This window comes from Chaetodon auriga, chromosome 2, assembly GCF_051107435.1.
Source record: "Chaetodon auriga isolate fChaAug3 chromosome 2, fChaAug3.hap1, whole genome shotgun sequence".
Taxonomy (NCBI): Eukaryota; Metazoa; Chordata; class Actinopteri; order Chaetodontiformes; family Chaetodontidae; genus Chaetodon; species Chaetodon auriga.
This window is the reverse complement of record NC_135075.1, coordinates 2,718,646-2,742,394: the sequence shown is the minus strand read 5'-3', so window position 1 is coordinate 2,742,394 and position 23,749 is coordinate 2,718,646. Positions and strand designations below refer to the sequence as shown.

General features: G+C 40.2%; 1 protein-coding gene across 3 annotated transcripts in view; it reads left to right on the top strand.

Moving 5' to 3' along the window:
• The first annotated feature begins 206 nt into the window (after positions 1-206).
• The window catches only part of cadpsa (Ca2+-dependent activator protein for secretion a), a 196,222-nt gene continuing 172,679 nt past the window's right edge, over positions 207-23,749 (top strand). For all 3 annotated transcript variants that reach the window (XM_076749685.1, XM_076749676.1, XM_076749669.1), the window contains exon 1: positions 207-846. In XM_076749685.1, the coding sequence (XP_076605800.1) occupies positions 496-846 (351 nt within the window). In that variant the 5' untranslated portion in view covers positions 207-495. The remainder of the gene's footprint in view (positions 847-23,749) is intronic.

Here is a 23,749-nt window from a genome sequence, read left to right as displayed (position 1 = left end):
TCTTCCTTTGACTACGCTGGATCATCAGGTGGCCGTTGATCTATTGTGTTCTCAGCCTAATCAAACTGATCCCAGAGCAGTCAGGGATCAGGTTTCAGCACCGCGGTCAGCTCCGAGCCCAGCCTCTTCCTCCTGCAGGCAGCAGATAAACGTTTCCTCCTGTTTTCCCTCCCAGCGACCCCTCCCCCTTTAGATGTGCTCTCATGACAAATCCCTCCTGTGTTCTACTGACTGGCAGACTTGAAAGGCTTCGAAATCACGCAACGAACTGGACTCTTCAACACCTTCATTTTTCTTCTTGAGACTGACTCGTCTGACACCGTTTTTTAAATTTTTTTATTTTTTATTTTTTTATTTTTTTTCTTGGAAAGCAACAGTGTGAGCCGCTCATCAGTCAGGGTTAGGCTTCCACAGCTGCTTCCCTGGATCGTTGTGCCTGACACTGAAGCTGATCGCATCTTTTCCCCTACTTTTTCAGTTTTACCTTTGCGTAGCATGTTGGACCCGTCTTCCAGCGAGGAGGAAGGGGATGAGATACTGGAGGTGGAGCACAAAGAGGTGGCGGCCCCGAAGAGCCTCGGTGGAGCCCGGCTGTCCCCGGGCCGAGCCGCCGACGGCCACGGCGGCGGAGGGCTCCAGCCCCGCGGCCGCGGGTGCGGCGGTGGCCGACCCTCCAGCCCCAGCCCGTCGGTGGGCAGCGACAAGGAGAAAGAGGACCTGGAGAAAATGCAGAGAGAGGAGGAGGAGAAGAAAAAGAGACTCCAGCTGTATGTGTTTGTGATGCGCTGCATCGCTTATCCGTTCAACGCAAAGCAACCTACTGACATGGCCAGGAGGCAGCAGAAGGTAAGACTAGAGGGAAAAATGAGCCAAAAACCAGATAGAACTTCAAAGCTGTGTTTTAAAGACAACAGTCACTTCTAGAAGAAATCACTGAGAGTCATGACACCAACTGTTGCTTCCGTAGTCGCACAATGTTGCTCCCGCTTCATAGTCGAATATTGAAGACAGCAAACATGTAACTCCGTTTCCTCAGCCTTGCAGTCTGAGACAGTCTTCTTCAAATATTAAATTCAGTGCACATCACAAGGGGATCCAAACCTTGTTAGCCTACTTTGATCAGAAAAGGTAGTTGATCGACCATGATGGATGAAGCGCAGTCTGAGACGGCAGTCACACTGTATCTTTTTGATCGAAAATACTTTCTTTTCTCCTGCCACCCACATTCTGGAATGATTAAGTCAAAGCTAAACTGAGTAAGAATGGTTGCCGAAACAATGAAATGTGTTCATCCAAACTAAAGACAGACGGGGTTGGCAGCACTAGGAAAGGCTAAAAGATGCCGGGGGTGGGGGGTGGTGGGGTGGGGGTGGCATATGTATCCATGCTGTTCCCACCCATTGTACTCCTGCATATGTGAATTGCCTGTAGGTGCAGAAGCATCAGTGTCCCCTCCTTCGTCGCTCGTTGCTCGTCTCAAGCTGAGCTCTTATTAAAACAATCTATTGCACAGGAGAAATTGTCTCTTCACACCACTCATCAGTGCCACTGAATCACATCTTCTATCTGGGAGGAATGTTTCTTTATAGAGTGTCTTTGCTTTGATGTGATCCTTATGAATGAAGTCTCATTATACAGACAACAACCTGAGGTATATGAGACGGTTGTATTGGCTTGGTTGTAAAACACCATAAAACATATTTTAAGATGCCCATTCCTGTTATCGCCATATGAATGATTCATTGATAACGACAGATAGATAATTCTCAGAAGTCATATGTTGAACTTGGCTGTACAAAAGGAATGTGAATGAAACAGAAAAATGAAAAAGAGCTGAAGATATGTTCACACTTTTTCTGAATAGGGGGACTTACCTGCACTGGAACTACAGGCATTTAGTGACAGTATGGCTCTGAGCCTATGCAACAGTTTCATCGTGAAAACAGCATGCCAGCAGCAGCAGCTGCAGTCCTCCATCAGTGTCTACACCCAGGGATCTATCCAACTAATGTGATTTACAACATGAAACCAAGTTTCTTTTATCAGGGTAACAGATTAAGAGAAAATCTGTTAACACATACTCTACTTGAGGAAGTTGATTAATTGGCATTGACCATGTGCACACATTCCCATGACAAAGACTCAAGACCATGGCAGTCATTTATTGAATAAAAGGAAAATCAGTGCTTGTACCTTTGTGTCATTCTGTCAGAAATAATTAAATCCACAGTTTGAGTGAACTCAAACAACTTTGTATTGATTCTGCTATTAAACTATGAAGTTTAATTAATAATTACATCAATTTTTCAGAGCTCAGCACTGAAAGTATTTGTAAAAATTTAAACACGTGAAAAACAAGAAAAAGTACTGTACACTGAAACTTTAGATCTTTCTAAATATTTCTTATGTAACATTAAATTAAATCCATCACTCACCTTTTTGGCTCAAAGAGAATAGCGAAACATCAAAACATGTGGACAAATACACAGTCACCATAGAGTTTATGATGGCTAGCATGTAGTTTTACAGTAATCACATTATTGTAATTCATGCAAATGGATCATTTGGCACACAGTGACAGTGCCTTAAAGATAGCAAGTAGCAACTTCTGTTTGTGAAAGCATGCATTATACAATGCCATAGTGTTAAAATCAACAGTATGCTGACAAAGGTTCTAATTTGTCAATTGGAGACTTTTCTGTTTTTTTTATGTAATGAAGGAGCTGTGACATCAGACTAATTTTACAACCACATTTTGAAACCAATTAATAAATCAGTATGCATAGTTTGAAGTGACCACAGTGTCTCATGCTATCATTCATCATTCCTGATCTTCATCCAAGGCCGTTGATTGAAATGAAACCTGCTCACAGAGCCCATAAACTTTTTCATTGTGCACAATGTCACTGATGATACATATTAGTGTCTTCATGGTCATAATATAAAGAGTAATCATCGGTGTATCCTGACAGCCACATGGTTACAGACCACTGAACTGTGAAGCCTGGTTCAGTTCTGGCTGGAGACATTTGTTGCATGTCATTCTTCCATCTATGCTTTTGCTTCATGTCTGTCTCTGTACTAACTGCTAACAATTGAAGGCAAAAATGTAAAAAAAGAAAAAAAAAAGAAGAAAAAGTAATAATTGATTGCGTTTGTTGCACTTGGTTAATGGAACAAATTGGAAGCAAGGCTGACTCACCATGCTGTATGTTTGGCTATATTTGGAACTCACCTAATACCTACTATCAACGTATGCAGTATGTACTCGATGCACCCTGCATACAGTATGTACTGTACTACATACTGCATACTGTTTTTCATAGTAGTATGTCACATGAAACTGTTGAAATTATTTATCCTGCATTATTCTAAGCCAGGCTTAGTAAACAACAACACAGCTAATGGCAAACCACCAAAAAGAGAACTGTTAATTTTCCCAAATTTCTGAAAGATGAACATTTTCTTGAGAGATGATGATGATGATGACACCTATCTGATGACTGAAAGGAAAAAGATTAACCTGCATTTTGTCGCACTACTTCACTGCATATGTAATGAGAGTTGGAGCTCATCCTCTTGGTATTCCTGTTGCTTTGGAAGCATAACGTTATCCTTGTTATCTTTCTTCAATCAAAGTGGTTGTCTTTTCATAAAACTTGTTGATTGATAATTTTTTTGTTCATCTTAATGCCCATGCTTGTTTGGTCATATTGTGAATATTTCCCTCTTGGCAATAGCTGCATAATTTTAATAAAATTGGTCAAAAATTTCATGTAATGACAGAATACCAGCGGTACAAAAATGAAAGCTGTCTTTCAGTGGTGGGCCTGGCTTTCCTCTGCTGTTGTTGCTGAAGTCTGCTGTGTTGGCTGCAGTGGTCTGTGTGACTGTTGGGTAAGCGGGGCTTGTGAGTGTGACTGGAAGGTTGCCCCCTACCCCTGTAGGCCCTTTTGGAGCTTCTCAACTCCAAAAATGTTTGGACACTTTTTCGATTCACCATCAATTTTAGTAAAACTGCCAATCTTTGAAATCCACATAGGTTGATTTCTTACATCAAAAAATCTCAGAAGTGAATTTACTGATGACGGCAAAAGAGAATTATAAAAACTTCTAGCTCTTCAGATCCAGATTTACCTTCTACAGGGAAAATTGTTTCCAACTTCTGTTCAACTTTATCTTACACAAATACTTCTACAACTTCTGGTGAGTTGAGGCAGACTGGTCTGATACATATTTGATTCGACAGCATTCCAATATTTTTGGAACACTGCACATTTTGGTTTTGTTTGCATACTGTATACGTTTGGCCAAATCACTATGTACTACTATTACAGTAGGCCGTTTTGGCTACAGCCAATGGCTTTATCATAGTGACTGCCTGAAATCCTGACATCATTGTGAGGTTGCCAGGCAACCCGATAAGACTCCAGGAAATCACTATGCCTGATTGCTGTTTGCCAAGAAATACTTCCAGCGCATAACTCTCTGTAAATCATTCACTTGTCATTCTGATATTTGTGTTTGTGTTTGAATGTAAGAAATGAGATACAGTGTCTTAACTGGTTACTTTGAAGGTGTTGGTAGGTGTAATTTTGAACTTTTGACAGAGTCCGATTAGCTGTATCCCGTCGTATCCAGGCTTTGTGCTAAGCTGAAATGAGCAAAGCTAAGCTAAGCTAAGATAAACTCACTGATTTCTGGCTCCAGCCCCAACAAACAGACATGAGAGTGGTATGATCTTATTCTCTAACTCTTGGCAAGTAAGTAAATGTCTGTTTCAGTATAAGAGCAATCTTTAAAAAATGAATCTTCATCGCTAACTACTGTCCCTACTGTTAGTTACCTGTTGGTGTCCTGGTAGCAGTGGAACTTGACGATGGTAATGATGGTCAGTCAGTTGCTTGATTACCATGGTATATGGATATACTAACTGATTGTACTCTAAATATCATTCTAACCAGAGCACTTGTTTGCATAACAATCCTTTATTTCTATCAGCATGTAATCAAATTGTGCTTGCAAAAGCATAACACTATACAATAGAAAGTTAATGGACACTCTACTTGCATGTATATCACAGCACACCACAGAAAACTCAGCCAGTGAGTGAGGTGTGGTGTCACTGTAGCAATGCAGAAAGCTATGCTGTACCTGACTGTACTGTACTGCATGTCAGAGCTATGGCATAGGGACACCACAAGAACAGTGATTAAGAGCATTTCCATGCTCCTGTTTTTGTGCCTATGTTTAATTTATGCTTAAAAAATGAGTGGGAACTGTGGAAATAAAAAAAGAAAAAAAAAACCTGTTGGTTTATTGATGAAAATGGCGAATAAATCATGATGGACATGAAATTTATAACTTAAATATCATTCAAGCTCCCGCTCCTGTGGAGAGACAAAAACTAGTAACCTTCGTTAAATTAACACTTTAATGTTAATGCCATATTTCCATCATGTTTTCTACATGGTGTTACATCCTTTGGGCTGTGACAGGAATATTTTTTAATTGCGTCATCTTAGTGTTCATCTTCTTTTGTGATTATTGAATGTCACTGACTGCAGAATTTCAGCCAGCTGTTATATTGATGCATCCAACTCCTAATATTTGCATAACAGTAGAGAACTGAAACACACATTAATCCACATTTTCAACAACAAGCATTTTCAAACAAGCTAACTCTGCCCAGCCGCTACATCACAGTTGCTAACATACCGTACGCGCTGTGGAGTGTTACTGTAACAATCACCATATTAGCTTTATGGTTATTTGTTGTCTTAGCTGTATATGCTGTTGTTGGCAGCGGCGGTATGGACAGTTTCTCCTTTGTGGGTGACTGTTGCTCCGCCATAGCTTTCACTAGCCTCCTGACACTGCTCACAGAGCTGTTTGACTGAGTGGCAGCCAGCAGCATGAGTGGAGAGAGGGGGCGGTTCCCAGCGCGTGTGAATAGTGATTGACAGATATCAGATGCTCCTCTGGCTCTGATTGGTTGTTTTGTGTTGGGCGTGGTGGATTCTTGCAAATCGCAGTAGGAGCAGTAGGTGGGACCAATGGAGCCGTTTTTTTTCACAGATTACATGTTTCATGTACTGCTGTCTGGGCATAGAGACAATTTTAGCAAATATGACAAAATATTACTTTTATGCAAGTTACATACTGCAGCTTTAATGAACAGAATTTCCAAAAGTCTGAGATGTTCATCATAAATGCAATGGCTTGACAGAGGAGGCAAGTCCATGAGTAAATTGAAGTGTTAGCTCTGACATGTCTGTATTAACAGCAGGATGTGACTAGACAGTTGAAAATGAATACCTCAGATGTACAGTACACGATATACTGTATTGTCATGTCAACTCCATATTTCACACAAAGGGCACTACACTAGTAGGAGCAGATCACCCCTGCAGTGCTCACTAAAGGTCTTGTTATTTTCTGTCAGTGTCAACATGTTATTTTGGTGTCATCATGTTACTTCACTGTCCCCATGAGATTCTCCTGCACTCTGAGGAGCGCATGATGAAAGACACTTTGGTTTCATGGGAACTGAGGGGCTTTCATAGCGCATGAATAGCACATGAACTGACTGTGCTTACTATATACCTGTTAACATTGGGATTTAAAAATACAGGAAATGTTCTGGTACCTCTTCCTGGGCCATCCAACCACCCTTACGACTGTCCACATACCCCTTACATTTAGACAAGACTACACACAGTGAATCCTAAAATCACCACAAGGCAGCCACTTGATTTAAAGTGTCAGAGCAACAAGGACCGAGTTAATTTATTCCTACATTAAATACCTACAGATAGGTGGTCAGAATCAGATACCTGTTGAAAATGAAATGCTGTGAACATCCCCCCATTAAAGCTGCAGTAGGTAAGATGGAGAAGAGAGCAGACTTAGCCTGAAAATGTGAACCAACACAAGTTCCACGTCACTCCCCCTCCCTCTCCGCTGCACTCATGCCCTGCCTCCAAACCCCTCCTCCATGTGGCATCTGCGCTGCTGTGACAACCAGTAAGGTTAGCCTTAGCATCAGAAACATGCTAACTCTGCCCAGCCGCTACATCACAGTCGCTAACATACCGTACGCGCTGCGGCGTGTTACTGTAACAATGACCATATTAGCTTTATGGTTATTTGTTGTCTTAGCCATATGTTGTTGTTGGCAGCGGCGGTATGGGCAGTTTCTCCTTTGTGGGTGACTGTTGCTCCGCCATAGCTTTCACTAGCCTCCTGACACCGCTCACAGAGCTGTTTGACTGAGTGGCAGCCAGCAGCATGAGTGGAGGGAGGGGGCGGTTCCCAGCGTGTGTGAGTAGTGATTGAAGGATGTCAGAGGCTCCTCTGGCTCTGATTGGTTGTTTTGTGTCGGGCGTGGTGGATTCTTGCAAATCGCAGTAGGAGCAGTAGGTGGGACCAATGGAGCCGTTTTTTTTCACAGATAACATGTTTCATGTGCTGCTGTTTGGGCATAGAGACTGTTTTAGTAAATATGACAAAAAATTACTTTTATACAATTTACACACTGCAGCTTTAAATAAGTGAAAACAAAGTGGAGAAAAGTGAAGGGGTTGACAGGTCTGGCTTACTATGATATTTGTAGCAATGTAATATTTACTCAAGTACTGTACTTAAATACTTCTGTTCCATTTCATAGGGAAATATTGTACTTATTACTCCATTACATTTATTTGACAGTTATCATTAGTGTGTGTGTGTGTGTGTGTGTGTGTGTGTGTGTGTGCGTGCGTGCGTGTGTGTGTGCATTTGTGCGTGTGCATGTGTGCTTGCAATAATGTCAGCCTTAGCATACTCTAACTCCTCTTTATTTCTGGAACATCATGGCATTACATTGCTTCTTCACAAGTAATGCGACATATATGTATGTTCAATTAGCTTATTTCCTCTGTCCATCATGTGCTATTTTTATCAACCGCATTTCACACAATTTAATTACTGTACATTCTGGTAGTTCCTGAAGTAAGGCTGCTGCATCTAAACTGACAGAAATAAAACAACACAACAAAACAGAAACATGTCATATTTTGTTAAAAATGATTTTAGCACCTTCTGTTCATTGAAACACCAACTTTGCAGCCAAGATGAAAAACAATACATACACAGTCACTGGCATCGTAAGTTTTAAAGTCAATAAGGTAATGGTTTGTGTCCACATAAATGCCTCTGTAGCCTACATTCATTAAAGTAGAAGGAGGGCATTCAAAGCTGTGGTCTACACACTGCAACTTAAATGTGTTACATCAGTAAATTATTGTTTCAATTTCAGTAATAACAATGATAATAATATTTGAGTTCCCGATTATAAAAGCTGTCTCTTTTGTTATTATCATTAAGCCCAACCCCAACTGTGCAATCTAAACACAATGTCCCATTCCACTGTGATTTGTTTTCATCATAATTAAACATTTTACTGTCACGCTGAACTCACTCTCTCAAGAGAAATGTTAGCAAAGCTGAGGTGCAAATACCTTCACTAATTCATATAGAACTGATTCTGCAAATATTGCAAATCAGTAGCTTTCCATGCATTCATCACTAACAAAAGACACAACCAACTAATCCTGATTTTAGAAGGCAAGAGAGGATGAAAGGAGAAAAACATTTTGTCATCATGTCAAACAAATACTATGAGTGCAGAGAATACTTAAAAGGCTGTTAAATTGAAGCCATTTAAAAACATGTCAGCATCACGGTTCAGACAAATTGTCGCAATCAGTCCGTGTGTTACCAGTGGATATGTAGAGGTACACAGAGAATGAAAGTCTAATTTGACATTCTGCGTTTAGATTACACTCTGGAGCTTATACGCCCTCTCAAACACATTTGCCAGTCAGCTGGGAAGTGGGTGGTACTGCACTGGGCTTGAGATGCTGTGGGCTGAAAAGAGATAAAGCCATGGCTGTTCCTTGTGTGAAAGGTTTCTTTAATGTTCAAACCTCAAAATTTGCAGTTTTAGGTCTTCAAAATGTTGTTGTAGACAGAAATATTATTTGTGTCAAGTTAAACTTAACCAAACAACAATAAACACAACACACATATTATCACCACATAAAGTTGTTCTGGTGAACACATTCACAAACTATTTCCTGTATACACATGTATCTAGGGGACTCAGAACAGCATGAGTTGTGAGTTGTCTTTGTGGCCACCAGTGGTGGAAGACATCCTGACATTGTGTACTGACATAAAAGTAGCAATACCATAGGGTAGGAATACTATGTTACAAGTAGCTACAAGTCCTGCATTCAAAATCTTAAGTAAAAGTACAAAAGTATTAGTGTAAAATAAAAGAACTCCTGCAGAATGGAGATTGTCAGAATATTTTGTATAATATCACTGAATTATAATTAGTCACATTTTAATGTAACCATCACTGCAGCTGTTTAAAAGTGGAGTTAATTTAAACTACTTTATGTATTGCCAGGTAACCTAATCCATGATTATACATAATAATTTATTTATGGGTAAAAATACGCAGAATCTGCAAAGCAACTAGTAACCAAAGTTTTAAAGCCGGAGTGTGGGACTTTAACATATAACTGAACATCCGTTACACTCAAGCCCTTGCCAGATGAGTTCAGACAACACTGATTAAGCCTATCGCTGCCAGGTAGATCTCAGTATTTTCGCAGAGTACAGAGTTTTTAAAGGTCCAGCGTGTAGGATTTCCGAGGATCTATTTGCAGAAATGTAAAAAAAAAAAAAGAGTGCAAGACTCTGGTAGTTCACTTCCTTGGTCCTCTCTGCCTTGACAGCAATGATCATCTTTTACAAGTGATAGATGTGAGGTAGTGAGCCAGAGGGCTAAACACCTCGACTGAGGGAAAGCTACTAACTTTAGCTGGTACTGGCCAACTGTCTTGCAAAGCAAACTATGCCTATATTTCTGAAATGCAAATAAGTCTAACTAATTGCATTTCATTTTCACACATTTGAAAATGGATTGATGCTCGACTTGCTGTTACCTGTAAACCGATTTCATCCTGCAACATTTTGAAGAATCCAATACATGGGGAAAGCGGGTGTGTGACTTTTTGAGGTATGATCTGCCATAATTGGAATACATTTGACTCATAAGTGATCAAAACTGCATATTATAAAAAACAAGGATAATAAAATTCCACAAAAATCTAAAAAATCTAGATACTAAAAATCTGGAGTGGTATGTGCCTCTCCAGCTTCAATGATCATGACATGTTTAAGTATAAAGTGGCATAAAATGGAAATATAAGTAGCTCGCAACTTTACTTAAGGACACTTAAGTAACTGGTCTTAGTTATGTTCCACCAATGGTGGCCACCTGATGAATATCCAATACTTTCTCTTCCTAGCTCTGATTTCCAACCCCCAGATCAAGTGTCATGAATGTACAGGTCATCAGTTGTGAATGTCATTCTGTCAACTGTATATACGAGTATAAGAGTGTGGCAAACAACATACACACCATAAATAAAACGAGGTAAGGAACCTGAAACTATGCCATCAGGAATGTGGCATTTCAGCCAGAAATTAATAATATTTTAGGTGAGAGGGAGGAGGACATTGATAAAATGGTCCAATCACTAGTTGAATTAATTTGAGTGTTAGTTTGATTTTATTCTTTATGTTTATTCTTAATCATTGTTTTACATCAAACATCATTTATCATGTTCATGATACAAGTATAGAGTTAAATATTTTTTAAAAATCAATAAAGGTGTATAATATAATACCAAACACGTATTTTTTGGTTCCCTCTGCAGACTCCAGATGTCACAGCTTGTGCAAGCAGGGTAACAGGACAGAGAAAGACCCAAATGCAAACAACTGAGACAGATCTGGTCCAGTGATTTAATACAATGAACTGAGGCACATAGGCTTATGGAGTATGTCAGGCAGGCAAAGGTTAAAGCCAGAAAGCAGCGTAATACCAGCAAACAAATCAAATAAGGAGCAGACAGGAATCCAAAGTCCAGTAAACAGGCAAAAAGGTCAGCCACACAAAATAGGCAGGCAGAAACAGGTTCCACATACATTTAAACAGAACAATAGTATATATGCTATAGATCCATGACATGAAGTGCATGGTAACTGACTTGGGGGCTGAAAAATCAGGGGCTGGACAGGAGAAGAGTCAGAAACGTCAGGCACAAAGCCTTGGGGCCTCAAATATTTCTAATCCTGTTTCTTGATACAATCCATTTTCAACCATTGTAAGAGCTTTGCCCCAAATCCTTGTATCTATATCTGTATCTGCTGAGAGCTAAACAGCTTTTAAATGCTGTCCAGAGGATGATCTTACTGAAATATGACACATTCCATGAAACAGTCCATATTGATATTCAGTGGTCATTCTTACGTCCTTTGATATGATGGGAATTGATCAGAGTCTAGATCTGTACATCAGTACAGCACATAGTTATAGTTTACAGGTTCCTCTGTTTAAACCATTCAGTTTCCATTGACTGTATTTCTGCTGTAACATTGATGATCATTGATTGAAACTGAATTCAACTGTCTTACAGAACTGTCTAGAAAAACCACACTTAAGATGGAAAGAAAGACTGTATGCATGATTTGTACTGCTGTCTTAAGACCTTTTTGGATAGGATTAATATTCAAAATTTTCACTAACTTCATTTTGACCATGGTGAAATTGCAGGATAACCGCAGGACAAAGCCAAAAGAAAGCCTTCCGAGGGGGCCGCATGAAAGTTGAAAAGATACTGTGTGAGGTCAATTTGAGACATGAAACACATGTTGATATCATTAAGTGTGAATTAAACTTCTCAAAGATTATCATGATTTCTGATATCCATCGTGAAGAAATCATAGAAAATAGACATTCCAGAACTTGCCTGAGAATCATCAGGTTTTTATGTTTTCTTCAGTCTCAAAGTAATCTGTTAATCTATACATTCATGGGAAAGTGCCACTAACTAATTCAGCATACTTGTAATGGTGCCAGTTTGATGGCAACAAATGTAAACAAACAAGCTAAAAAAACAAAACAAAAAACAGGCCTCACCAGAGAATACCAGTAACAACGTGCTACTGACAACCTGGTCCTTGTCTTGCTTCCCTCAACCAGCTCACTTTGGCCAGGTGATCTCTCTCTACTTCCCTTGGGAACTGCTCTGTCAGTCCAGTCAGCCAGCCCTGGTTAAGAAACCCTGGAATGTGGTCCATATACCCCACAATCTCTTGACCAGAGTGAGACACATATCCTTCAAAATGTTTGACTGCCAAGACAAGACCCAAATCTTAAATCTAAAATTTACCCCCCCCCCCCCCCAAAAAAAAGCAATTTATTTGATCAAGCATATCAAACATCGTTTGTGTTAGCCATACACATTTTTTCAAGGCAAAAGTTCCTTGTTTTGTAATTTTATTTTATTATATTTTTTGCCACTGTTGTGTCCCTCTTCTCAATAAGGAATTACTGAGACTGCAGTGGAAGTTTTTGAGGGCTTTGATAGCATTTTGAAGACAAAGTCAGGAGGCTTAAACAGCTATGCAGCATGGAGACCCAGATCGGACCGTATGTTCTGTCTTTCAACAGGATCTATAAGAACTTTCTGAGGCTACAATGAACCAAGTTATGCAATTTTTAAATCATACCCCAAAATAATCCATTGGATTTGGTCAGTGTGTGAAAGTCAGGCTTTGTTTATCCTGTTGTGTGAAACACAGATGTGAAGGTAAATCATATGATCATATCCTATATCATTTGAGGTGCAGAGCTAATTTTCACTGCAATTAGGCCACAAGTTTGAACAAATCTTACACACTTTAAAGCCACAGATCCCCATCATTACCTTCGATTTTGGTTAACATGGTACAGAGAAGGTTGTGCCCAGTGACACCAAATGAATTAGGAGGTGTCAGAAACTTGATAACATATTGACGACTTGGGTTTTCATTGCCATTAGTTACATTAGTTACCATTCTGAATCCTGTTTGGGACATGGTTTCAACTCTGGCAAAGCAGGATGGAATCGGATGTGTGACTCACAGTTTGTAGCTTTCCTCATTTTGGACTCTCAAGCTCTCTATTCACTTATCAGTCAGCAGTGGCTTGCAATTGGTCAAAAGTTCCTAAAACTCGGTACAGATTAACTTTGCCTTCACAAGCCCATTAACTAATTGTGGCAATTCCATCAATATGAATTGTTTTCTGTCCAAAATCTCATTGTTATTTTTACTGCTATTTTATAAACAGAACTCTCTTTACCAATCCCACCTACTCACCAATCGGCACTCTGGCAAACTGTCTTTTCACAGGATTCTTGACAAAATCACTGCTTTTACCACATATAGAGAGCTGAAGTGAACCCAGAACTTCCAGGTTTTGTTTTAGAAAACCCCACTCAAAATCACAGACTAAAAACTTCAGTGCTGGAAAATAACAGTTTCCGTCATATATCTATGTGATGAACTGACAGAAAATGATCTTTGATCTAAGTATCTTTTTAGTGCCTTTCAGTTCATTGTTTTGGTTTTAGGGTGCACAGCATTAAATGTTTTGGTTCTGATCTTATTAGTCTTGTTTCCAGCTGTTTCCCAGAAGTTATGTTTCCAGTGAAACAGCTCTGCTATAGCCACTGTACACTGTGTAGCATCAAACAGCAGACAGGTCCAATTTGTACTGAGCTGGTGAACATAGTGGACCATTTAGCATCCTAAAAAAAAACAAAAAACAAAAAACAAAACAAAACAAAACAAAACAAAACAAAACAAAACAAAACAGTTTTCTCAACAGTTGTTGGAGACCAATCTAGACCTACAAGGACAGTAAGTTGTAATTGTCAAGAAACAAGACTTCAAATAAATGCTAATGTTGTCTGCTGGATGTTTGCTAAATCAGCTTTATGAGATGATAATATTTTGGGTTTGCTGCTTGTTCCTTGCAATCTACAAGTAGTTAGAGAAATTGTAATCAGGCAAGTTTCACTTTGTTAAAGTCATGAAAGTTTCAAATTATAGGAAGTGCTGTCTGTTGTCAATAATCTTTGATAGATGAATGGATAGTGAACCCATGGGACACGTTTCACTGTAAACTGCCCCCATGAGGCCACTAATTTACTGTATAATTAACTACCTTCATCACTGCTGACTGTATTTGCCAGAACAATTATAAGACCTGGGAACATGATGATGATGCTGCTGTAGATAAAGGTTTTAGTAATGTGTCATCATATATATATGAACAAACTGATAATGAATAATAAAAAAAATCCAAAATTACATTTAGATTTGTAAGATTTTTTTTGTCTATACTTAATTTCCACATCAGTCCAGGGTTTTAATAGCATTATACATGACAGAATAAAATTGGACTTTTCTGAGCTGCCAAATGACTCATTGCAATTGAGATCACGTCATCTCGCATATCACACTACCTGTTTTCTTTTCCACTAGGCAGAGGAATAATACCAGTTCTGAATTGCAGTAAATATCTGTAGTATAATGCTTTCTTCTTCTCCTTTTTTTTTTTTATTTTATTTACGTTGCTGTTCTCTCCTAATCAGGCCACCGGGATTAGTATGCCCAGGTGAGATATTCTGCAAAGTAAAACAATCAGACCATCTGTCTGCTTATTTTCTGTATCACAATAGGGGCTCTTATGAATCCACTCCTCTTTCTTCTCTTGCTCTGCTGCTCAACACCTTTTCTTTCCTCACTTATGTCACATTTTGTTTTTGATATTTTTCCAAACCAGCATGGCCTTAAAGGGGCACTTCACTGACTTTACAATCAACGTCTGTTTATAGGTGTTGGGGAGTACTACTGCCAATGGATAAAAAATTGTTGAGAGCCTTTTGTGGCCCTTGAGGAACCTGCATGAAGTCTGATCATGCCTCAAGTGATGTTATGTCTATAGGAGTGTGGAGTTGGATAGTAGATATCTTACCAGACCTCTGTAGTCAGCTCCTCATCTCTGCTTGAGACTAGAGGGTTGAGGCTACATTAGCCACTCCTAGCATAACAGACCTGAATCTACAACTGAACAGTTGTTTATGAGAGAAGGAGAATTGTCCTGGATGACTCTTCAGATCTTTTGTTGGCTGCAGCTAACTTTATTGTGCATCCATCCATCCATCCGTCCATTCATCCATCCATCTATCTATAGACTGGACGCAGAAAGGAAATTTATTACAATCTCCTTGTCAGATTGAAAAAATACTTTTGCTTCCCTGATAGAGAAAGGAAGAACTGCAGTATGCAGCACATACTAAAATGAAACAAACTGATTTTGGTTCTGAATTTACAAAAGAGCTTTTGCAAATTATTATTAGAGAACTTGGCTCTCCCCTCTGTCTAGTCATGTGGAAAAGGGCATAGACAGGGAGCAAGTCATAAAAGCACACCTTAAACAATACATTTATCACCCCTGAACTTACAATGTGAATGGACTTTTGCCCTAACACTGTGCTTTCAGTATCAGTGTGCCTGGCAACATAAACCAGGGATTTAAAAATGAAAACCTTCTTGAATTTTGTCATCAAAGGGACATTGTGTGTGTGTGTGTGTGTGTGTGTGTGTGTGTGTGTGTGTGTGTGTGTGTGTGCCTGTTGTAGAAACAGATCAATAGTGTCTGCATAATTCATGAAGACAGCATGTAGGCTGCTAATGATGATGAAAGCCGTGTCAGTTGGCCTGTTGTGTTCATGTACAAACACACACCCACACAGCTATACACACACACACATGAATGTCATCCACATGCTTCAGTGTACAGATGTCCATTGACACATCCACTTATAGAAAGCAATGAGTGCGGTGTAATTGGGCTGGGGTGACTCATCACACCAATCTAATCTATTGAGACTAATATGATACTCATCAGCACCGTATGTAAGGCCGTAGGGTAATTAGCATGGCAAGTCCATGGCTTTTTAGACAGCAAACCAGAACTTTCTCCACAAGCTTTCCATCTGTAGTGATGTTGTATGAAGAAAGAGACTGGAAGGATTGGCATACCAGAACTGCAGACTGTGTAAAACATGGACTATGGGTAGAAAACAAACCCACAGGTTTCTGAAGAGACGCTGTGTAGCTTAGTGACAGTGCCTGACTCTGCCAATCTCCTGGCTAAACCAAAAATGGAGTGTGGATGGAGCTGAGGTGGGCTGAATGAAGCCTGGTTGCTGAAACGTAGCAGCTAGCTGTCACTCTAAGTGGCCATGGTCATAATTATGCAGAATCTTAAGACTTAGTATAATATAAACAAGTCAGTTATATAAAAATTCACCCCGGTACGGTTGTCATGAATGGAGAAATTGGTCATTGAGACCAAAACCATTTTTTGTACCAGGATGTAAAATTTTTTTTATTTACTGCTGAAAAGCTAGCCATTTTAATATAGGGCTCTTGCCAGCCTCAGTGGACCATTTGAAGATTTGCAGTTTTTGGCACTTCTGCACTGGCTTTAGCTTTTAGCCGCAGAGGTTGCCACTTGACCAGAATATTACGTTCAGCATAACTACATCACCTGTGTTCATATTCTGTGAGATGTATGCAATTCATATTCATGTATTACTTGCCATTAAAAACAGCAGCTGTACTCAGGCCCAAACAAACACTAAGTAAATTGTACTCAAACATTTTGGAGTTGAGAACAAAGCCTAATTAGCATCTACATGATGTGTTAATTGCTGATATAACAACATGACTCTTTGTTCCACTTGGGACAGCAGTCATTTACAGGGAAGTTTCTGAAATCAGTCTATACATTCATATAAAACACAATAAAGAAGCACTATTTGGTCATGACAGAATATAGAACTTACTGATGCAGCCACAACTCAGAGGAAGTCTGTCTCTTTCGGATGACATAAAGAGTAGCAGTTCTATCAGCAGCTTTAAAGCCAAATTAGAACTAAATTTTAAAAGCTACCCAGCTCTTGCATGGTACACACTGTCCCCTGTTTTTAATTTGTCTAACATACAGTTTAAGTTAATACAATGTAAGTGATACACTGCTGTGCATTTTTCAAATTCTAAAAGAAGAAAAGCAAAAGAAAAAGCAAAGCTCCTACTTAAATTAAGATTATCTGTGCAGCAGTAGTTTAATGGTAATAATGCAACATGACATGCACTTCAGAAACACCAGTTCCATTAGTCATGTCATACTCTTTGCTCTGTTGTTTTTATTGTGAACACAAACACTGTTTTCAGTCATTAATAAATTACATTTACTTCTCCTTAGCTGTATTGTGAGTGCTGTTAAGATACAGTTAATGAAACTTACACGTTCCAGATGTTTCACATTAAAAGCCCAGATGGGGAAGCATGATGCCCTACGCCTTGTACACGAACTGTCATCTCATGCTTGACTGTTTTGAAGCCCTTCTGACAGGGTAGCCAGCATGCACAGTGCAACATCTGCAAATGGTTCTCCTAAATGAGGGGAACATATGATCATTCCATTTTCTCCTCATTTGTCTGCTCCAGGTCACGGGTATCTCATCTGGTCTTCTACCAACCATAAACAATGTCACTCTCCGACCCTCCAAAGGCTCCCTGTTGCTGCTTGTATAAGTTGAAGTCACTAACACTAGCCCATAGAGTGGCCACAAGCACAGATGCCGCCTACTTAAAGTCCCCCATTCAGGTTTATGAGCCATCTCGTTCACTACAGTCAATGAATGATGACTAGCCTTATAACCACTGCGAGGCAGAAAATCTCAAACAAATATCATCTCCTGTGTGCTCCCTCACTGGTGGAATGAGTCATCTAAATGGAGTTACTCAGCAGAATCCCTCTCTGTCTTAAAAAGCACTTGGAGACCTGAGTAGCTGAATTGAGTACCTACTCGCCAACTTACTCTCTTGCTCTCTTTCTTAAAAGAAAGAAACAAAATTGTATGTCCTGCTCATGTCTTTCTGCATCCAACTGCAACTTTTCTCAGGTACATTGATAGGTTAGGCAGTTTTTCAGGAAGGCTTCTGTCTGATCTATTGTGGCTTTGATTGGACCTTATTTGTATGTCACTTTGGACAAAAGCATAGGTCAAATGATCAAAGGAAAACTAAACCTCTAGATAAATATAACCTCTATTTGTGAAATGTCATAGTTACATGATTTACATTTCCAGCAATTTAGTATTGAGCTTCCACAAAAAAAGGGAATTGTGAAAAAAAAAAAAAAAGAAAAATAGAGATATCCTGACTTTTAGAACCTAACGTGGCTCAAGCTCCAGAAACACTGGATCCTACATTTCCCACAATACAATTTAGTGTAGCATCTTTTGTAAGACCCTCCCTGCTTGGTAAGTAAGTAAAACTTTTATTATTGTTATTATTATTATTTTTTTCATTATCGCACAAATATGTAACATGCTTTCTTTAATTGTCATTTTTTTTTGTCAGATTTGACATAGTTTCATTAGATCAACAGAAGACATGACACAGCTGTGTATACTCCCTGTGACAGGGTGGTCAGGGGACCAGAAAGGGGAAGACTAATGGACACAGAGGCGAGATTTCCAAGCTCTCTGTGCCTCGATGTACTGAAGACTCATCAGTACTCAATAATCCCTGACCTGTTGGGACTGGATTAGTGAAATTTTCCTAAATCGAAAGCACTATGCTTTGTCTTTGACATTAGCAGTGCAAGACGCTAACCACCATGCCATTGTTCTGATAGCCCATTATTCTGATGGCCTGCATTTTTTCCCCACCCGTATTCCACAAAGACCCGCCCCTACTCTCCCTCTGCCTTTGACATTTTTTTTCTAACCCTAACCGTCTAACCCACTATCTAATTCAAACCAAGTAATGAACTCTAGCCAATCAGAGGGTTATTTGGCAGGTCACTTTGGGCATTTTTTGGACTATTAGGGTTTCAGAATAATGAGTCATCCTCAATTTAATACCACTGAATGGGAAAAGCACAGTATCTTTTGGCATTAAATGCCTGTTGGCCAGTGAAGAGAAGTTGGCTGCAGTTCAACTTTTGACAGTATGACTTACCAAGCTGATCCTGTGCCAGTAGTGAGTAGGTGGTGTGTTTTGAAGCTGTCTGAATACACTCTCAATCACAGTGTCATTGCTCTGTGATGAGATTTTGGACAAGTGTGGATATTTAGTTTCACATGAAAAATTTTAAAGCATACTTGTGGTTTTGCAGTTTTTCTTAATTTCTAAATTTCTTCAGGAGTGTGTGTGTGTGTGTGTGTGTCTGCACTGTAAGCATTTGCCGCTACCCTGTATTCATGTGAAAGCCTGTGTGCCATGTTGAACAGCAGCTTTCGCCCTGATGAGCACTTTCTCAATCCTTTGTTGGTCTGCTGTGCAGTGTGTAATCTGGGATTACCAATCCATTTGATGTTATGTCATCACCAGGGAGTTTGACCATGTTCCCTGCTGCAGGAGGGAGAAAGGGTTAATGTCAGTATTAATGTTTGTGACAGCACAAATGTATGTGTGTGTGGTCATGCTGCATTGGTATTAATGTGTAGGTCAGTGTATATGCCTGTGCTTTTCTGACAGCGTAGTGGACAGCTTGTCAGATTAACAGTAGCACATTTTGTTTGCCTAATTGAGAGCACTGAGATATATTTCTCATATAAAAGTATCATAGCTCATTCTCATAGCAATTGATATGAATGTTAAATGATTGAATTGAAAACATTCTTCTTTCATATTATTAAACGTTTCTAACTCACAGCTGTGTTCCAGCAGTGGCTGTCATATCTGAATGAAACTGTAATGAACATTAATGTGAAAGGTTCCAATGTCTGAATGATGAAAACTCACTTCACTTAAACAGACAGTTGAAGAGAGCAATGTTACATCTCCTTAGAGATGTTAGCAGATATTCAGTACTCGGGTGCAATCCAGGAAATCTTTCCTGGTTTTATGCTTTGTACAAGCAATTAGTACAGCCTCTCAATTTGTCATCATTTGGCTTTAGTACTTTTTTACTTTTAACAGAATCCCATATTTTACACTGTCAGCTGAAGATTTAGATTTTCTAATGTTTTCTAACTGAACACAAGCCTCAAGCACCCAGGGCCAACATGAAAGAAGTTAAATAGTCAAAAGGACTTCTAGACTGATTTGACAGTTCAATTCTGAGGCAATTCCACATTTTAGACAATGACTGATAGCTTATTCAAATATTGCCTCAAAGGAAACATACATATGCTGTGTATTTTTATGCTTACTCTTCCCTCCTTCCTTCCCTCTTGTAACATTCATCAGTAAGCCAGTACTTTCCATAATCCCAATATGACACACAGATTGAGCCATACCATGATAGTATGCATTTCTCATGCAGACTTAACAGCAGGGCGTAACCTTGCTGACCTGATCCTGAGCAGAGCAAAACAACACCTTAAAACGAACTGTATCCCATGGTAAGACGAGTCTCAAACAGTGACTGATCAGCCAATGGATGCTCACAATGCCCTTTTTAAGGATCGCCTCATTCATGTATTCAAGTATTTGAAGAGTTACTTTAAATTATTATTTTTTTTTATATTTTTGGTCCTTTTCAGCCTCTATGATAGAGACAGCAGAAGGTGCGATAGGAAAGGGGGCAGAGAGAGAGGGGACGACACGCAGCAAATGAGCCGCAGGTGGGAGTTAAACCTGCTGTCAGTCCTCTGCAGTGGCAGAGGGTGTGCACCCTATGTCAGTCTGCAGTGGCAGAGGAGTGACTGAGGGTACCAACTGAGCTATAGGGACGCCCTGAAGAGTTACTTTAAAGGTGACATATTATGAATTTTTCAATAAGTTACATAGGTCTATGATTTCCATAAAACATGTTTTTGAAGCTGTATGCTGGAAATAGCTTTTAGGAAAAGATTCTCGCCCCCCTCTATTTCCCTCTGTCTCAGTCCCTGTGCTGTTTCTGGTGTCTGTAGCTTTAAATGCAAATTAGCTGCTGCTCCACCCATGTTACCGTGGTAACTGGGAGAGCGTAGACTCATGTAGCACTACCTGTGTGAAAGTTGCGGACATGGTGGCAATGAACAGACCGTGTGCTTCAGCAGTTCAACCGTACATGTTCGAACCTGAATCGGATCCTGAAGGAGGGAGGCTCCTACAGAACCGCAGACTCAGAGAATTCAGCAGGATGCTTCTGAAGGGTTAGTCAAAACGTCTTTCTATTCCCTTCAATATGAGCGCCCCCGGTACAGGTGGCAGCGTGAGAGGCCCGCTGTTCAGACGGTCAATGCTCACACTAGGAAGCACCAATCCTAACTTGTAGCATACCAGAATGACAGGGAGAAACTCAGCTAAAAGCCTCTACCAAGCATTGCCACCCAAACAAAACATAATTCATACCCCAAGAACTTATATGCGCGTGTAATGAAAAGACGGAAATAGCGTATGTCCACTTTAGTGCGTCTGCTGATTTCACCACATCGCACAAACCACACAAGCCTGGCATCATATGAAAGCAGAGAGTCCGAAGGTCCTGGTTGTTTACATAAAGAGGAGGGGGTTTCTAGGGTCAGGGGAACGCTCTTCATGTGATACTGTCTCTGGGGTTACTTCCAGGGTTCTAAATTAACTTTTTTGATCACCAGCCAATGTGGCTGGTGACCTTCTAAAGTTACCAGCCAATCAGAATTTCCACTAGCCAAATTTTTTTCCGGTGAAAATAAGAGATTATGAGTGCCACTGAATACATTTGATCATTTTATTTACATTGTTGGCATGAAAAATGCACAGAAAGTACAACACATGAAACAAAATATACTCAGAAAGTGCAAACATTTAATTTATACAAACAAAAAATGCTGTCAGATTAATTATTTTATAGAAGACATTTTTCCAGTAAGTATTTAGTATCATTACATTCCTAATAAAATGTATTTTTCCTTTCAACTTAAAGTGTTTCTGCTTTCCTTCTTTAATAAGAAATATATATAAGTAACAGCCATGACTTAAACACTTGCAAAAATTGCATTGGTAATAAATTGAATTATGTATGTACAACTGGAAAACACAAATAGTGCAGCAGTCAGTAGTGCAGACTCCTTAGGCTCTCCTGATGACTTCGGGCACTCTCATGGTCCTTTACTGCCTCCACTTTAAAATTATTAGTCCCCACCACAAAATTATTCGTCTTGTTTTTTTCTTTTGTGTACATGCGGCAATCCTTACAAAACATGACGGCATTTTCGTGATCAAACACAAGCCATTCACGACCTGTCAGCCATTTAGCGTTAAACTTTCTTTTCTTCGTTTCGCACGCTTTGTCGACATTCTCATCCCCTGCCTCCTTCCTCTTCTCGCCCCCAGACGTCTGTCCCAACCACCGCAGCATTTAGTTTAACTTTACTTTTTACTTTTAGCTAGCTCAGTCTCCTTTTTTACAGTTTATACGCCGCCGTTCATTCTTCTTCTTTTTCTTTGTGTTTACGTTTCCGTGGTTTCTCGCGCCGGTTGCACTACAGACTGTAGTGTGCCTGCGCACAGCCAATGGGCGTCTTGGACGTCATCACGTAGCATTACGACAGTGTTCATGGGAAATGTAGGACGGACTGTCAGGGGGACAAATGACCGAGAACTGTAGAGCGGCTCTGACATGATTGCCTAATGCATTACCGGCCAAATTGGCTAGTAAGTTTTTATTTACACCCGCCAATATGAATTTTAACCCGCATTTGGCGGGTTGGCGGGTGTTAATTTAGAACCCTGGTTACTTCCTTCTTGATCGTCATTGGTGTTTCTATGATGAACTTGGGTCTTGCCCCTTGATTCTCTTGACTCTGGCTGGTTGATAGAAATGTCAGTCGTCAAATTCGACACTGGGTTGCTGAGACATGGACTGGTCTAACTGCGCTGCTTCAGCGCTCCTTGTCATTTACACATGAATGGGCGGAGAGCACACAGATGACACTGCTGAGCAGCACTACTGGCCATACACCTCAAACTTCAAACTTCAAACTTTATTTATTTATATGGCACTTTTCATACTTAAAAAGCAACACAAAGTGCCTCACAGAGGCTAAAAACGACAGAGAAGAAAACCCAGCCCTCCCGCCCCCATAACTACATACAGAAACACACACACAGACACACACGCACCCACCCATACGGATAAGATAAGTAGTAAGCCACCTTTGGGGGCCATCCACACTGAGAGGGCCCCCGGCTCATGACCGGGGGGCGCCGCCCGAGACCACCCCGACCCAGGCAGACAGAAGGCCCCACACCAAGGTGCAGAGGCCTCCAGCCATCCAGGCCAGAGCCGTCCCCTCAGCAGCGCCCCCATCAGTAGGCCAGAAGCAGTTCCCAGTGAGGGGGGCCCCCATGAGGAAACGCTTGACCTAAAAACCAAGGACCCCCATGAGGAAACACTGGAGCTAAAAACCAAGGGACTAAGACATAAACATAAAATTAAATAAAATGAGTAAATGAAATAAATAGCAATTAAACATGTCGTTAAAACATGCAACTAAAATAACAAAGATAGACATGCTAAGAAGCGTGATTAAAGGAATAAGATAGATCAAACAAATCAATTGAAAGCCTGATTAAAAAGGTGGGTCTTGAGCCTCTTTTTAAAAACATCAACAGTCTCTGCGGCACTGAGGCTCTCCGGCAGGCTGTTCCACAATCGGGGTCCATAATAACTAAAGGCCGCCTCCCCGTGTGTTTTAGTTCTTACTTTTGGTATGGTTAAGAGGCCAGTACCGGAGGACCTCAGGGTCCGCGAGGGTTGGTAGGGTAACAGTAGGTCAGATAAATAAGAAGGCGCAAGACCATTAAG